Genomic DNA, 18,238 nt, shown 5'->3' with positions numbered 1-18,238 from the left:
GTTTGATGCTTTTTGAGTTAGTTTTGGTATCAATGTTTTACACTAGGTTATTAGCCAACATTACCATCTGAGCTAGTGTGAACTGAGGTACAGAATGTAATCGAACAAACCGAATGAACATCATTGTATCAAGAGAATTTATTATTAATATATAAAATCATGTATACCTATGCATAAATGATTTCGACATGATTAATGTAGTAGTTAATTATCATAAAATGAAATTAAGCAAAGCAAATTGTTCTTAAGAATGTTAATCACGAGATTTATAATAATACAGCCAATGTAGACAATTTGATCAAAAAATTGCTGAAAATCCTAAATACTTATGTCGATATTATTTTTAAACTCTTTTAAAGAATCCTGGAAGATGAATTTCATAGTGATAAAACGAAAATATTTTACAGGACTGGTCTATAAATAAATTTGAAATTGATTGCACTGCAAGATCTGTACATCGTAGAAAAGACAATCTTACTATAGGTGATGACTAGATTGCACAATTTATTTTTTATATTTGATTTACAATATTGTCCACATAGCTTGCGCCATTCACTCAAGAAAGAAGTTTTATTTGTATAAATGGCGTCAGCTAAGAATTTTTAAATTCTCTAGTTGCTTACAACAGATTTCATGATATTTCTGAAATAAGCTATGTCAGAGTCGCAACAGAAATTACCTTCCTTGACTAATGGAGGTGCTGTAACTTCTGCCTTTAATTCATTAATACGTAGCTTTAATGAATTTAAAGAAATAGGTTAGATAAATTAAACAATAAAATGATTGCTACGAGCTAAAGATGCCTCACCTGGCGTATGGAGTATTTATTGATAATATTTAGAACGTGACTGGACATAAAAAATTTGCATGCTCTTCAAAAATAGAGTATAGAAATATAGCGTAAAATTAGGCTTAATAGAATGCCAAGTCAATTTGAATGAGGAAATATAGTACTTACTTTCGTTTGTTATTTTCGGGTTTAAGCGAATTTAATTTCAATTGTATCTCCGAACAATCTCGTAACAGCTGCTGTACATTTTTCTGCATATAAATATAGATCGAACTTATGCTCTAAGTTTACAGTTAGGTAGTTGTATACGAATACTAATTTCAAAAGTCCAACTTCACCTGCTTACTACTGTACTAACCTGAAGATTGAGTGTATTAACAGTTTCTTTTAGTAAAATATAATCTAAATATAACTAACGAAGATTAAAGTTCAAGGTTACAGACTATCGCGGCTGATAACCTATTAAAGACTAGGTGTGATAAAAATTTGCAATTACTTGTCCTCCATTAATCCAGTTTTCAATATAACCGTCAGCACCCTCTGCTTGGATTTCTTCCAAGATTTTACGTAGATACTTTGTGTCACCTAAATTTAATCATCCTTTGTACAGCTGAGTCTATAACAGCAGATCAGCTAACAAACTTGTACATTACCTTCCAGAATACAATCTGCAGCTAAGTCATTTATAATGACATTATGGGCTGCTTGCCACTGCTTCGCCTTTAGCAAATGAAAAGCCTCTTCCTTTAGAAGTCCATTATACTTAGCACGAAGTGCTTTCGCTTCATGGATCCAAGCTGGCGGTATTAACAACTTGTCTTCGATAAATTTCTCTTTTGCAACATCGACGGTGGTTAATTTACAATGCCTGTTCAGTAGGTCGCGGACAGCTCTTTCTCGTCTGCCAGGGCGTTAAAATTATTATTTTACGTTTCAGGTCGTTGAAAAGTTTAAGAAAGTATTAGATACAGACCTTTGATCATCTTTTAGAAATAACATTACAAATACTGCCCAATGCCAGTTTCCACACGATTCTAGCTGCGCTGCATAATTCGTATGCAGATTGGCCACAAATTTAGCTGATAGATGATGATATTCCAACGATACCAAACACTGATATAAGTGCCAACTGGAATAGATGTTAGATTGATCTAAGAGTAAACCCAATTAAAATTTATCAACAGCATAAAAACTTACCTAAGGCTGCAATCTAACTGGAAAGGAGTAAATGTATTGCTGGCAAGCATTTGCTGAAGTTTATGAGACCTGTCACAATACAAACATAATAGATGATAGCACAGGTCCTCAATGGATTTGTGATTGTCATCTGTCTTTAACTTTTCTTGCATGTAAAATGGTAATGGAGGATTCGCGTATTTTTCATAGCCATTCCCTCCCTAGAAGCCGATATGGATATCATAAGATTTTTGACGCTTATTTTAAAAAATGCAAACAACTTACTTGATAAGCGGCTTTATAATTTGAGATAACGTCTCTAATAGATTTGGTGGTTGGAAGTATGTACCTACGTAATAAAAAGAAATCGGCTCAGAAAACAAGCACAACCTTATAATTTGAATCGAATGAAAATAATTATACCACATATGTAGAGCCATAGCCTTCTTCCAATTTAGATCCTCACACGGACATATTCTTATTTTATTCGACGTCTCCCATAGCTTTTTACCAGCAAGTAAGGCGTAGATCTTTAATCTATTATGGTCGATAAATTGATCGGCCTGCAGGAAAGACAATAAATAAATCAACTATGCAGCAATTTGTAAATCTCTTAAATCTAAACTAATTCCAAGAGTAGAACAGTATTTACCTTATTTTTATACCAGTCGTCTAACTGTCGAGACACAAGTGCAGTAACGTTTCTTGAACCAGACAATTGCGAAATCAGTAAAGCAAGACGATAATCTCCAATTTCATGACAGATATTACATGCTTCATTGATGGATTTTGTAGTTAAGTGATCGAAGATCATACTGGTATTAGGTGACTAAATATAATGAAATAGTGAAATAATAATTAGCACTAACACTAATTTTCAATTTAATAATGAAGGCATATCATACATTAGCAGTAGCTTTGGTACTATTTGAATTAATAACTGAACGCCTAAACCAATTGGAAAGAGCATGTCTTCTTTCATTTTGTTCTTCGTACGAATTCAAATTCTTTGCTTCTGTTAAGTAAAATCGAATAAATATTAAAACTTATGCAAAACAGCGGGCAAAAATACTTTCTTACCCATCTCAGTATCACTTTCATCACTGCTGGATTCATTCCCATCAGGGGTGGCTTTCGAGGGGAATCCCCATAAGGCAACTACTAAGTCCCATACTTGAGACGCGTGTTGTAACTGCTTATCTTCTGCACCTATAGATAAGATAAGGAATCTGCGTTCACATATTCATATATAACAAAAAGGAGCTAATCCTCTTTTGATCAGATACCTTGTGCAACAACCGTGGCAGATTGACGGGCATATTCATGCGCCACATCTTTACCTCGGGATGGCGAAAACAACGGAAGACAGCCATGTTCCAAATTGCAAATACTATGATTAAATTCAATATCTAAGCGATCAACGGCAACCTATTAACAAATCGATACGAAATCACAAAATGTTAGGATATATAGTATGTAACTATGTACATAGTTAAAAACATAGATATTTTCCAAAACTATACTCCATGGAAACTTTGGTCATACTTTTGGTTTTTCGTCTTCAAATTTCTTAATATTTACGGAAAACGAAGAATTTTCACTAAAGTTTGGGACTTTTGCTCCGACCGACATACGCTGGCTCTCACGGACTTCACTGCTGTCTTTGCCAGATTGTGAACAGTAATTAATGGATGCAAACATCCAATTCGGACCCCATCCAACACGAAAAGAACGTCCGTGGAATAAAGCAGCATCAATAACGCAATGGCCCTTTCCGTGAGCAACTGATTCATTATGTGAAATTAACTTTGGTTGATTAACTGGAAGCAATAATAATCGTTTCTCGGCGTTATCTTGATCAAATTCTTGAGCAGCTTCAATTCTTGACCGAGAAAGCACTGTTGAGGCAATATTGGTTCGGTTATTGCCTTCATCTTTAGTAATAGAGGGTACAAAAACAGCATCAATGAGAATCAAAGAATTACTTTGTAGAAACAGTGTTGATGATAATTTCTATATACATTGTAATCGTCGATACCTAAGGTTGCAGATTTTTCTACAGACGATACACCAAGAAGATTGGTTGCATTGTTACCAACTCTAATCATAGATTTTCTAGGCGTCAGCACTAATTCATTTGATCCACTAATTGGCATAGTAGTGGATTTTGAAGAGACTGCTAACAAAAAGTACAATACTGTTACTAATTTTGCAAAATGCTTCGCAAATATCAATACCTGCAAAAGCTACGTATGTTTATAAATGTCTAGGTAAAATGCGAAGGAAATCACCTTTATGAAAGCGCTTAATACGAAGTAAGTCAACGTTATCGGTAGCTGAAGATTTGATACGCTTGCCAGAAACCGGTTGTCCTTTATAATCATCTTTATTCTCCTCTACGTTTTCGCGGAAAAAAGAAGCTTTCATTACTTGTATACGTCTGGTATCTAGCGTTAAATTTGAGTAAACAGCGTCTTCGTCCTATTGATTATATATTATTTAAAAGGAACAGAAAGAAAAGCGTTAATCGTGAGAAAAAGACACTGCACTTGAGAGTTATGGATGCATCATTAATTAAATGAAAAATGTACTTAAAATCTCATTTACTCTCATTTACCTGATTTCGTGTACTTTGGCTGTCAATGCTATCGAGATCATTATTAGAATTCAATTCTTCACTATCTGACATAGCTTCATCATCGTTAATTTCCATAGGGCTGTCTTCATCGGTGTCAGCTGTGGACCATAACTTCCGATGCTCCGCTTCCAAGAGTTTTTGCTAAAACGGAAGAAGATTAATTTATTTATTAGCTATGCACAATAGTCATTACAATCACGGGTATTACATCTAGTTTGTTATGTAGTAGTACGATAACTGCTTTTATCAAGCAAGTTCATCCAAATCAGCCAATTATTTAAAACATCATATCAAAACCAGTATGAGTTGTTCTACAGTAACAACGTTCAAGGTACATGTAAAACTACATTATAGAAATCATGTTTTAAAAATAACGGTATTTAAGTATTTTATAATTAGATTGTAATATGAAAGTACTGTTTTTAGATGCTGTGTCTTCTGCGTATTTGAGTTTTGTGAAGGAGAAGAATCTTCATCTTCGTCCGTTTTGAGACCATACTTCGAAAAATGTTCAACCTATTACAAAGTAGACATAATTAGTTAAAAGAGAATTAGGTCTAATTCTCAATAATTATTTGTTATTGCCAGTGAATTTCATACCCGGAACTGCCAAGCTCCATTATCAGGCTTGTAATCGATAAATGTTGCTCCCATTCTTGATGTTATCCTACGTAACCTCTTAGCGTATCCCATTAATTGTAGCCTTTTCGGATCTATTATAGGATCACGATTTTTCTTATCTCCTGGCCAAACCGCTAGCAGTGTTACAATTGCTGGCTTATTAAGGCGAGTGCCGTTTGGAGGTTTTAAACTTTCATCCGGATAGATAGAAACTTCTTGAAAGCGGAATTCAACTACGGGGTAACGATAGTTTATTAGATAATAAGTTTCTCCATCAATACTTCTATTGTACATAACCTAAATCGATTCTAGAAATACCGATATCATCCAGATCCAAACCAGTAACATCTGTTGGAGTATCGTAGTATACACTTCCAAAACCTTCGCGTCCTACGGTGAAGGTAGGCAATATAACTCGTTCCTTAGTCCTTGCAATTTCATTAATCTCATCTATATGAGGTACTGTGTAATATCCTTCTTTAGATAAATGAACCAAGGTAGCTTCCGAAATATGCCTAGAACCATTGCTTATAGATTAAAATTAGTCAATTAGTGTTAAATTGCAATAGATGAACACATCTTACATACATCTACAAGGTGGTTAATCGTGGCAGGGTAACAACTAATAAAATATAGTTACGTTTTAGGAGTAGCATCATTCCCTTCAGGAGTAAAATTGGATAGATCCTGATCAGGTCCCTTATTTAGGAATTGTTCAACAGCCGGAGTAGACGCGAAAACTTGACTATTAAGAATTACAATCGAACAAATTAAAAAAAATGTAATGAAAAAAACCTTTAAGCTTATACACGCATCAAAAACTAGACAAATTAATAATCATATAATTTCAATACTTACGGGTCCTTTGGTCTAACAGGCATTGGTTTAGTAATGATACTGTTTTCATCCAACTTTGATTGTGGTAATACTAAAGATGCACTAAGAATATATCAAGCCATTTAGGTAGTACAATCCATTTATTATCGTGCATAGAATATTAAAAAACGTAGAAGGTTGGTTGTTTCTAACATTTACCTAGTGTTATCTGCCTCAGAAGGAAATACGTCATTAACGTCGTCACCAGTGTTGCAGTTGTTGACTAAAATTTTCGGGCTACTTTCTGGAGGTTGAGACGGAATGGAAGTTTCTGAACGGTTATCATGCGAATCTGATCCAAATCGTGCATAACTATAACCCTTTTCCCACTCCAAGTAATTTACTGCAGTGGTACTTTTAGTTTCTGAATTGTTCTTGTTATCCTAGGGTGGATAACGTATTAAAAAGTATACAATAGGGAACTAGTTTTTTCTCAAATGAATGAATGACCTTACCTTCTTATCGGGAGTGTCAACAAGAGTTAATTTTTTCCAATTTTTCTTAGCTTTTAAAGTAACCTCAGACGGTAATTCATCGTTGAGATCGTCAGATAGCTTTGATCAGGTAGCAACCATAGCAGATTTCATTTCATAGTGTGTTTACGAAATTAATTAGTATTATATATATATAGTCCATGTCTAAGAGCTGCATTCAAAGTAGTGACAGATGTACCTGATCAAATTTTTTTGGTCGGCTAAGTCTGATCTTCCCTCCTAATCGTGAAGATACCTTTTAAGGAAATAATAAAATAAATTACATTATTATTCAGAGGAAATAAACGAATATTATATAATTGAGGATATATTAAGTCTATCTAAGACAGAGTGATTAATAAAATTATACCCTGTATTTGCTGTATGCATAACTAGAATTATTAAGAACAGATTCTGTAGAAACAATGCTGTTGGTATAGTCATGGCGGGAATCCTAACAATAAAAAATTAATTATTACTTAATTCAGTAACTGCACCTGCAAACGTTAACTTTATAGTAAGCTAATAATTAATTTACCCTAACGGCATTGCGAAATAACGGTGTATCACCGTAGGGCGAATTTATCATTGCCTTGATTTGACCTTGCAACATCATTGCGTTATTGTTGATTCCAGCAGAATGAGGACTATATAATAGTTAGTCATTCAGATATTGATAGGGTGAGATGCATTGCGTATCATAATAATGCCAATGGTTAATACACTTATTATAACGTTGAACATACTTGTTAAGACCAATCATCGAGTTACCAGCGATGAGTTGAAGTTGTGGCTGCGCACTACCAAAGCCAAGGTTAAAATTAGTACCTCCTGTTCCAAAGGAAGTATTTGATCCAGGTTTAAGGTTAAACGATTGACTTGAATTAGGCAGAGAGCCTTTATTGGCCGTGCTTGAAAAAGCAGAATTGCTGGTGTTTCCAAAACCTGTCCCGAATCCACCCTTATTTCCGAAAAGCGAATTACTAGCATTGAATCCTGTGTCTAAAAAGAAAACATTGAGCAATAGTAAGCCATTAATCGTAATATTTAATAAAATATATTACATTCTTCATTAACTAACTGGTGCTAGATGTTCCAAACGTGTTTGTTCCAAAAAGCCCAGTCGAAGGCGCAGAACTGGTAGTATTAGTAGTATTATTAGAAGGAAATCCAAAGCCAGAAGAGAAGCTGGTAGGAGCAGTACTGGTTTGCCCAAAAGCTTGACATGAAATAATTAGGTTATAATCTTCAAATTAATGTTCATATGCTAAAGACATCTCAACTTACTAGGTTTATTATTATTTCCAAATAAGTTAGTGCTTGTATTCGGTTGACCGAAGCTTTGACCAAAAGATTGACTTTGACCGAAGGTAGAAGTATTGGCTCCGAAACTGGCAGGATTGCTAGACGATAAATTTCCAAATAGGGGCTTTTGCTGATTTGACTGACCAAAAGAGAGTGATGAATTCTTCATGTTTTAAAAAAATTTAAAGGTTTCAAATATTAAATTATTAGTATTAATAATATATTTTATTCTCATATTACCTGTCCGAAACCTTGTGATTGACTAACACCGCCGAAAGCGTTAGACGTAGACGTTGATGTGTTGTTAAAAAAATTATTTTTGGCATTTTGACCGAATCCAGTTTGTTGTGATTGCCCGAAAAGGGATCCAGTGTTGACCGAACTAGTTGGTGTCTGGCCAAAAACACTAGTAGTGCCTACAAGGATGTAAATTATATAAATTTACTTTGAGATATTTGATAACATTAACTCAAAATATTAATATGAAGACTTTACCTTGACCAAAGCCTGAACTACCTCCGAAACCGCTAGTGCTAGTGCTTGTATTTCCAAAATTTTTGATGCCTCCACCAGTAAAGGATCCTGATGATGGACCCTTACGATTTTGCATGTAATCTTCGTATCTCAATTCCTGAGAGAAGGACATTATGATAGTATTGAAAGAGATGGACAGCCAGACGTTAAGGGTTGTCAATTCAGGATACCGTAATCCTGTACTACACTTACAGATGACTACTCTTATCAGAAGCCTTCTATGTAATGATGAGAAATGCCTTCAGACAAACTTACCTCTGGGCTTTTTTTGATGTATTCATTCATAGCAGAAATACATTGGATTCTTGCAGATACATTTTCAGTACGTCCATTTCGTGTAACTGTATCCGTAGCAGATGGAGGCTGATCGTAATAGCGCCACATACAACGTGTAATAATTAATTATAACAAAATTATCGAGGCAATAATTTGACATAGAATAAAATGTAATTTTTAATTTTCGTCAAAGAAAATTATGAGAATAAGATAAAAGCGCAACTTAAAATTACATTATATTTGATTGTGGATCCTGTTTGAGCCTGAGACATATTACCGAATCCTGGAAGAGAGTTAAAAGGATTACTTTGCTTTATGAGAAATCCACATATCATAGATTTTTCGAAGAACTACGAGTATATCACTACATTATGGATCGTCGGAAGTGAAGTTTCTTTCATTGCTCTATTCTATTCTACATATAATAACCATTTATTATAAACACAGTTTTCAACATTTTAAAAATATCCAATTACATAGCATTATTGTACAGTATTTGCATTTCTGTTACGCAACTTAATTACTCTAATGTACTGTAGTTATAATTTAACTTAAAGTGCTACGTGCGTATCCACATTCGTTCTATCCGAAAAGATCTAATGGCGGTACCTAAAAAATAGTCATGTCTTTAAAGAGTGTAATTTAAAGTTTCAAGGTCGGTTGCCTGCGTCCTGCATTAAACAATGCTATGGTGCAGTATTAAAGTATTTAAGCTATATGGGTGGCAATGACGTCATGACAAACCATCCATTATTTATTCTTAAACGCTCAAAATTGACTACATCACCCATTGCGAGTGATCACTGTAAGTCTGTAACTCCAGATATACGCGTTTATTGTACTTTAGGAAAGATGCTAATAGGGTATTTTGCGTGTACAGATGATTACATAGCAAGGTGCGAAACATCAAATTAAAGCAAATGCGCCTTATTCGTGGCTCCATCGAGATTTTTAGATCGGACAATGATTTGTAATTATAGTAATGATGTATCTAGATTTAATAGAATTATCATGTCAATTCAGCCAGTGGATAATGAATACTATTAATGCAACATAATTACTTTAGCAGATTTAAATATATTGCTGATATTGCGTCCATAAAAGCAACGATATCTCATTAAAGCCATAGGTCGTTTATCATAAAGTTGACATAATTGCAATTTCTAACCTCCAAATGTATTATTCGTATTGTTTCCAAATAAATTGCTAGATTGTGATGTATTTGTATTAGTATTTGAGAAGAAATTGCTACCGGAGTTGCTAGTATTCGTCATGTTACCAAATCCACCAAATCCACTACCACCGAAACTGGTACTAGGATTTACTTGATTACCAGATGTACCAAACAGTCCTCCACTTGCACTCGTAGTAGCCGTATTACCAAACAACGACTTCGATTGTGTGCCAAATCCACCACCAGTATTGCCAAAGCCACTTGTTGTAGAAGTACCAAAACCAGTGCTACCAGAGCCTGTTCAAATCAAGGCATAAATCTTAAGTAATCCAGTCAATATGAAATAAGCAACAGCTACTAGCTTTCGCAGTACAGTATTTTCAATAACACTTCCATAGCAGTAAGAAGTGTACTGTATAGTTGGTCAGGATCGACCTTAATTTAATGATTGTATTGAACCAAAATGCCGAACTCACACGCCCAGCTGTGCCTTAAATAGGTAATTTGCACACATTACACCGTCAGGTCCGAGGCTTGCAACCTGCTATACACTACACTGTTGGTAAGCCTGCTACCGTATACAGTAATCTGAACTCCAATCATTTGTATTCTTGAAAACAATCATTCAGACCTTTTAGACTGATGGAATTTATTTAACTATGAAGCTAAAATCTAGTATTCCAAACTTCCAATCACAGAATATACAGTGATGATCTGAAACTTAATTATTTACCATACGGAAATAACAGAATAAAAGTTGTGCTATACCATCATTGTCCTCATCCTCGAGGAGATTTTAAGCTAGATAATACCATTTAAAAGACTGTTATTCTGATTAACTGTAAAGCAATAACTATCTTCTAGACTATTACGGTAGTAGTTATTTAATAATCCTAATAGCTTAACCATCATACAATACTGTGTATACCAAGATTAACTATTATAGCTGAAAAGTACATATATATAATGTATACGCGTCTATACTGTATGTATACTATCTGATCTAGTCTGACGAGATTATTGAATAGTAACTTGTGTATATTACATTTAATATCCAAGATCATAATTTAATTTAGAAAGTAATCAGGCATACCAAATAGTAGATGTAACAGTTACTACAGCTTAATTGCTTAGTAAATCTTATTTGAGTAAATCAAATCTGGTATGGTCCATTATTCGGACAAAAAGGAGCCGATTGGGAGAAGCGTTCACAGATGTAAACTCGATGCTAGTATCCCTTCCCTTTGTACTACTCCGATAAAAGGTGAAATGTAATAGATGGCATTATCACTTTTGTAGTGCGCTAAGTCGTAAATATGACGCTCAGTTTTAAGGAATGGTAAGAAACTGGGTCAAATTTTTCCAGCATGAAGTTACTGTTGATTATCGCCAAATACTACAGTAGTACGCGCTTCAGTTCATTATTTTATAATCAATATTAGATGAAATCAGGTTGATATCAGTGCAACTGCTAAGACCGTTTGCAACCTCTTACTCAGTAGGTTTTTCACTATTGTAGGGCAATTAATTTTATCCGACTAGTAGGTGATGTCTTAGTTACGCACCAAATGTATTAGTACTTGACTGACCAAATAGACCACCTATAAAAAGCAAGAATAACATGATTATTTTTAGTTCAGGTGTAGACTTATATAGGATATTGATCTATTTCATCATCAAGAGAATGAGAAAAGGACTAGGAATGGCATCCGTACACTTTATAGATTGTTCTACGTATTTTTTGTCTATTGAAAGCCGAGTACTATAGAGTATAACAGTATCAGCAAGTGAAAAACAGCTGTAGCCACAATTTGCATCAGCCGGTAAGTCATTTTCAAATTAATAAGTAGCTGCGCATATTCACTTTACCTGACGGTTTACGGTAGTGTATGATGGATGAATCGATAGCTGTCTTACAAAAATTGAGGACTTTTAAGTCAGCTGCACTTCAAAATCATAATGATATATCGATCAATGCTCAATTATATTGTCATTTTCAAGCAGAATGTTGATTTTATCTTTACTTGTGGGATTGAGTTCGGTTAACGCGAGAATGCTTGGGTCATGGATCTCTCAGTCACTGAAGTCAGTTTACTAGTGTACATTATGATTGGTATGAAAATCAACTAGAAGACAGCTATTATGAGTTAATATTGTATACAAATCATACTTTGAGTTGGTCACTGATCCTATATTAATTATCAAGTGGATTTTTATTGGTAATTTATCGTTTTCGGCAAAAGTTATTCAAGAATTTGACAGCGAATTTCGCTCCAACGCAAATATAGTACAGTGTATCATACTCCAATACAGTACATCGGTACACATACAATAGCTTCTAAACTAGAAGTGAACGATATGTAGTATAGTTATTTACCAGAGGTAGCAGTAAATCCGCTTTGATTACCGCCAAAGGGAGTACTTGCATTTGTTGATCCGAACATAGCTGTTAATAAGATTTTAGAATTCTTTTCCAACGGCTTTTTCAAACCAAGTCAACTGTTAAATCACACAGTTTTTCGTTATCACAGCACAAGGACTTCAATTTTACAGCTTCATTTTGCCGCCAGTGCACCAATGTGCCAGCAGGAAAGTTATTTGAAATGCTTAGTAGGCAGTCTGATTTCAGCGTTTTGGCCCTAACTTCGCGCAGTACGGTACTCGCAGTAGGACTGTACAGTACAGTACAGTACAGTACTACTGTAGTACAGTCCTTTGCTTACAGTACATTTCAACATCGTTTGCAGAGATCTGTTGTGCTGTACTGTACACTGTACACTGTACGGTATCATACTGTACAGTACATATCCAGTACATGTACCGTAGAATGTACCGTGCATTGTACACTGTACACTGTGTGTACTGGACTGTATAGTATTCCTATGAAATCAAGTGGTGAGCACAACCGCAGTTGTGACATCATTTCATTCGTACCATTGCGAGTAGCAGACACAATGGCCGATGATCTACCTACCGAATTTGACGTAATCGTTATAGGCACAGGTAAAAGTAACATTTTTAGCCTAGATATTCAGTATTGAACTGATTGATTTCTTGAAATGATAAAGCCAAACTATATATTTTATACGGAACGATATGATATCCAACTAGTTGACCTTTCGTATTTCATTCATGGCGTCAAGAATCACTAAAGAAGAGAGAACCCATATAATAAATAATACTACAATAACATTAATCATAACAATCGATAACCCTAGGAAGCTTATGATGTTAATCATCTACAATCGTTCGCGGTGAATGTGTTCTACCTACAGTAAACGTACTAGTCCATGGGGATTGAGACAGCAAACAGTATAGAAAAGAATTTACAGCATGTCACTTCTCAATTTTGATAAAATATCCAATTGATCGATTGATTGATTGACCAAATAGGTTTTCTTACTACTATACCAGTACAGTATACCTGTAATACGGATAACTCATTCTATGGAGCAACAGTAGATTAATAATTGCATGATATATTCATACAATTATAATGCAGCGGCCAATCATGGATTAATAGTATCACCCAACCTTACACTGTAGTTCGAAATTTAGGTGATAGTAATCGCTATTCATTGTAAATCGAATTTATCCGTAGGTAAGCTGACTTCCTGTACCGTACTAAACACATTCACGGATGATAATCTACACAAATCATCGTCGTGTTTGCATCTTGAAATCATTTGAATGTGCAAATAAGTTTTGGTGATCAATCTGAGCTACATGTTTGTAATACCATATTCTAACCTTGAAGGTAAGACCTTTCAATACTAATTCTATATTTGGTTATTAACTAGGATTAAGCGAAGCAATTACTGCTGCAGCTTTAACCCGAATTGGTAAAAAAGTACTTCATGTCGATAAGTAAGACTCTATAATAATTATTATTATACTTTAATAATAAACATAATGATTGTATAAAGATGCTTAATATTCGCAAATTGATTAAGAAATACTCACATAGATAACAGCTGTAATTAATATATAATAATTATTATTTTAGATATGTATTATTCTTTTTATACCATTGTACAACTGTGCAATTAACTACGTATGCATCGAAAGTTAGAGATTTGTGTATTTATGTTTTTACCCAACGAAACAAGTTTTGGCGATTTGTACTGCATTCAAAATTCGATACTAATACTCATAGATCTCATCAAAGTATTATCTTCTGTTAAAATTTTGCTTGTACAGTATATGAGCGTGCTCATAGGCATAGCAAAAACAGTCACTAATATAATATAAAATAATTCGGAAATTGAATGACTAGAGGCTGAATATAACTAGTTCTTTAAGCACTACTATAGCCAATACTTACAATGACTTAAATAATTAGGTGTAAGATATATTTTAATGATTCATAAACACTGCCAGAATATATTACTTATACTGTATTATCCCGTGCATACAACTGCACGAAGTAACTTCCTTACTCTTTTACTTTTAAAATTATCTTGTTAGAATCACCTATGTAGGCGTTTACATCTTTCAGAAACAGCCAACATACTATATTAATTATTTATTTCACGATTAGGAACGATTACTATGGCGGACAGTGGGCTGCATTTACGTTTGATAAGTTGTTAGCATGGATTGAAAAAGCAAGGGTATAACCTAGTAGCTATAGTACAAGAATTCGATATCAAATACTTCTTATAGTATTATCGAAATAAAATTCGATACGTTATAATCACATTGATAGAATTTAAAGTCTGGTGAAAAGCTACCGCCATATATTCAGGATACCGATACAAATCAGAAACGCCTACTATTATCCAATGATGTATTAACTACATTAAATCTTGAAGTGGAATGCTACTGTGATAAAGCTCCAGAGATAATGAAAGATGATAGGAGTACTGACGGTGATGAAATATATAATATAGAAGAAATTGAAATGGCCCAAAGTCAACGTGATGCTGATAACGATGAAAGTTCTGAATCGCCGCAATCCCAAGATCCATCTTCAGGTACAGCAGCTCAAGTCGATTCAGAGTCGAGCAATTAGACATAAACGGTCAAAGAATTTGCTTATCAAATATTTAAAAGAACTATAGATACCCCTTAGTATAGATTAATATACATAATTTATTATTCCTTTTGTATCGTAGAAGATGTTGAAAAGACACCAAATCAACATGACGCAGATAAGAGTGAAAATTCTAAATCACCCCAATTACAAGCTCCGTCCTCTGGCGTAGCTGATCAAGTCGGTTCAAACCAAGCAATTAGAGATAGGACAGCAAAAGAATTTACGTATCAAGATTTAAAAGATCTATGGAGGCGCTTTAGTATAGATTTATTGCCGAAGGTTTTTCATATGATTATTTCTTGATGGATTTCTCGCTTGAAATATCCTATATAATTAGTCTAGTAATTTTGTTCACACTGTATGCTCTCTTTAATTGTATATTTATTCATTTTATTTCTTCGTTAAGTTATTGTTGTGCCGGGGACCTCTTGTGGAATTATTAATTAAGTCCAAAGTTGCTCGCTATGTCGAATTCAAATGTGTAACAAAAATTTTAACTTATAGAGGCAATCGACTCGTCCAGGTATTAAAAATTCGATATTAGCCTCTACTTTTTTTGATCGAAATTGAAATCATCTAATAGCCTATACGTTTTCCGTAAATGATAAACCTTTAAGGCGTACTTCACGTTCTAGGTACCTTGTTCGAGATCTGAAGTCTTTTCCACCAATTTAATGTCAATGTTAGAAAAAAGAATGCTGATGAAATTTTTGAGCTTTTGCATAGAGTATGAAAAGCACGAAGATAAATTTAAAGGTCTTAAAAATTAATTACATCAATGATATCTCGTAATTCAGCCTAGAGAATACTTATTGATATCCACACTTACATTATTGAATATCGTCGATTAATCTCGTAAATCGTATAACTGACAAAGTATTATTATATTGTAGTGGCTATATTAATGATTTCTGATTTTAAACAGAATATGAACAGCGACCTTTTTCTGATTATCTCAAGTCTTGGCGTCTCAGTGAGGATTTACAACATTTTATTATTCATTGTATAGCAATGGTGGAAAAAAACGTTACAACTATTGAGGTATTTGAGGCCGAATGAAATTGAATTGATTCATCTTAGTATTGTTTCACTTTACACGATGGCAAATTTATACGATTACTGCTACCAAATTCAGCAAATAATTATAGAAATTGTGTCTGATACTTATTGTGTTTAGTTTTATATCAGAACACTACACTGTATAATTTTGTCATATTGTTCTTATATGGTTATGGGAAATGTTGCTATAGTACTTTGGTCTAAATTCAATAATAACTAATTTTTACTTAGGGATTAGCTGCTGCACAATGTTTTTTGCAGTCTCTCGGCCGATTTGGAGAAACCCCTTTTCTGTGGCCATTATATGGGGTTGCAGAGTTGCCGCAAGCTTTCTGTCGGTAAGATGGTGTCGTAAAATAATCTCCGTACTAACATCAGGCTATCGACAGTGTTTACGTGTGTATACACCGTTATTAATCCCTATGTAAATCGATCAAAATGCATAGACTTTGCGCTGTCTTTGGTGGCATCTATTGCTTACGGATGACAGTACCTTCGTTAATTATTGATGAGACTTCGAATAGGTATGCCGTAAAGAAAGTAGAGATAAGTGTTGACTAATTATAAATTAAAGCATCCACCATTGATAATTTAATGTATGTACGAATACAGATGTACAGGAATTATTACTGATGAAGGGCAGAAAATATCCTGCAGGTAATGTAAGGAGATCTGGTGCAAATTCATTAAGTTTAATAGCTTTACTTATGTAATTATGCGCACTAATATAGTTGTACTCTTTTGCAGTAATGTCATCATTGACAGTAGTTATTTACCGTCTGCCCTTTTATCTGATGAACCCGATAAAGAAAAATCAATATCTCGAGCTATATTTATTACCAACAAATCAATTTACCCTACTGAAACAGATGAGGTAGGCATGACTGTAACTTCGAAATATAAATTGGTATAAGATAATTAATTGAGCCTTCACTATATAAGTATTACGATAAGAAAAATGTAACTTATCTATTTTTCATTTACTTAGGTGATTTTATTCTCCCTACCTTCCAGTGATCTTAGTTATTTAATACGTGGACTAGAAATTTCTGCTGGCTCTATGGCATGTCCTGAGGGATTGTGTAAGTTTACAATGTATATTGAAGTACACTTGATTATATAATATATTGTAATTATTATTACTGTCATAAGAATCAGCAGGCAACTCGAGTGAAAGGAAATCAACATGGTCATTAATCTGTTGCTAGTAGTAACTTGCTACCTTATTCGATATCTTACAGCTTAAAATTTATATTCAATCTATAGATATCGTGCACCTAACCTGCTTAATGAAATCGAATGCTAAAGATGATCTACAAGAAGTTACCGACTCTTTATTTAATTTTGAAGAAAATTCAGGTAACTCTTCATATACATAATGAAACAAAAGTGGTGCGTAATACTTTTACTGACTTATTAAATTTAAAGTTGGTATGGAAAATTTCCACACAATACTAAGCATTAGAATGTAAAACTAGACATAATATGTATTGCTAATTAGTTAGAATCGCTGTTGGTGGAATACTATATTTAAATATATTGAGTGTTTTAGCAGCTTTGGTAACAAATTTGTTAATCTTATTAGGTAAAGATGGTAACAAAAAGCCAAAAGTCTTATGGTGTACTTATTTTAATCAAATTGGTTACAATGTGAAGGAGAGACTGCCATCAAACATTTTAACCGTAGATCCAATAGATAGCGAAATGAGTTTTAAATCTATCGTAGCAAAGGTACATGTCTTGTGTTATCTAATACTCTCAAGATCAATCACTTTAGTGATTGATTTGATTGGTGATTAGTTCTTGAGTAATCATATATTACGTCTAATATACTTTAGCTGGTCTATGAATCTAGGTGTTATAGCAGACTAGTTTTAAATGACGTTGTTCTGCAAAAGTTATTTTTTGACACCATTCGTGTATTTACTATGCTTATTTAGGCAGAAAATATGTACCATAACATTTGTCCTAATGAAGAGTTTATTCCTTCTCCTCCTGATCCTGAAGATATCATTATCGATGATACTTCTCCGCAAAAGAATGGTAAAGAAACTGGAGAGAATGCTGGATTTTCCGGCTGCGAAGAAAACGAAGAAATCCGAATGGAAGATAATGAGGATGAAAATACGAGTACAACTTCATCACTGAAACCTAATGAAATGTGAACACAATACATGGAACTAGTTTTCTACTGTATTAATGATAGATATGGTGTTAGCTTTCAGGTTGCAATAATAGATATAATAAAATGTTATAATGGCTGACCAAATCAATGTCT

The 18,238-nt window shown here is 34.0% G+C and overlaps 2 protein-coding genes across 2 annotated transcripts; one reads left to right on the top strand and one right to left on the bottom strand.

Annotated features, from left to right (window-relative positions):
* Window positions 1-611: 611 nt before the first annotated feature.
* On the bottom strand, window positions 612-12,307 carry TRIADDRAFT_56476 (uncharacterized protein; the record flags this gene model as incomplete). The annotated part of the gene is made up of 38 exons (XM_002112411.1): window positions 612-734; window positions 809-872; window positions 959-1,041; window positions 1,149-1,202; window positions 1,287-1,375; window positions 1,444-1,691; window positions 1,764-1,919; window positions 1,988-2,187; window positions 2,252-2,315; window positions 2,390-2,529; window positions 2,619-2,795; window positions 2,872-2,981; window positions 3,047-3,175; window positions 3,253-3,394; window positions 3,512-3,900; window positions 4,005-4,145; window positions 4,258-4,447; window positions 4,584-4,745; window positions 5,022-5,120; window positions 5,205-5,458; window positions 5,523-5,740; window positions 5,866-5,970; window positions 6,084-6,164; window positions 6,261-6,484; window positions 6,557-6,655; window positions 6,774-6,830; window positions 6,945-7,028; window positions 7,113-7,221; window positions 7,321-7,576; window positions 7,656-7,793; window positions 7,862-8,042; window positions 8,120-8,295; window positions 8,375-8,510; window positions 8,669-8,776; window positions 8,923-8,972; window positions 9,858-10,160; window positions 11,429-11,464; window positions 12,241-12,307. 38 exons carry the CDS (start codon window positions 12,305-12,307, stop codon window positions 612-614), a joined length of 5,442 nt encoding a protein of 1,813 aa, XP_002112447.1.
* A 510-nt stretch (window positions 12,308-12,817) lies between these two features.
* On the top strand, window positions 12,818-18,125 carry TRIADDRAFT_63951 (uncharacterized protein; the record flags this gene model as incomplete). The annotated part of the gene is made up of 16 exons (XM_002112849.1): window positions 12,818-12,866; window positions 13,664-13,730; window positions 14,404-14,476; window positions 14,572-14,839; window positions 14,981-15,180; window positions 15,308-15,424; window positions 15,537-15,657; window positions 15,827-15,942; window positions 16,192-16,298; window positions 16,407-16,484; window positions 16,573-16,617; window positions 16,708-16,834; window positions 16,949-17,042; window positions 17,227-17,319; window positions 17,546-17,691; window positions 17,901-18,125. 16 exons carry the CDS (start codon window positions 12,818-12,820, stop codon window positions 18,123-18,125), a joined length of 1,926 nt encoding a protein of 641 aa, XP_002112885.1.
* Between the last annotated feature and the right edge of the window lie 113 nt (window positions 18,126-18,238).

Source organism: Trichoplax adhaerens, genomic scaffold, assembly GCF_000150275.1.
Source record: "Trichoplax adhaerens TRIADscaffold_5 genomic scaffold, whole genome shotgun sequence".
Classification (NCBI taxonomy): domain Eukaryota; kingdom Metazoa; phylum Placozoa; class Uniplacotomia; order Trichoplacea; family Trichoplacidae; genus Trichoplax; species Trichoplax adhaerens.
This window is presented reverse-complemented; position numbering and strand designations above follow the sequence as displayed.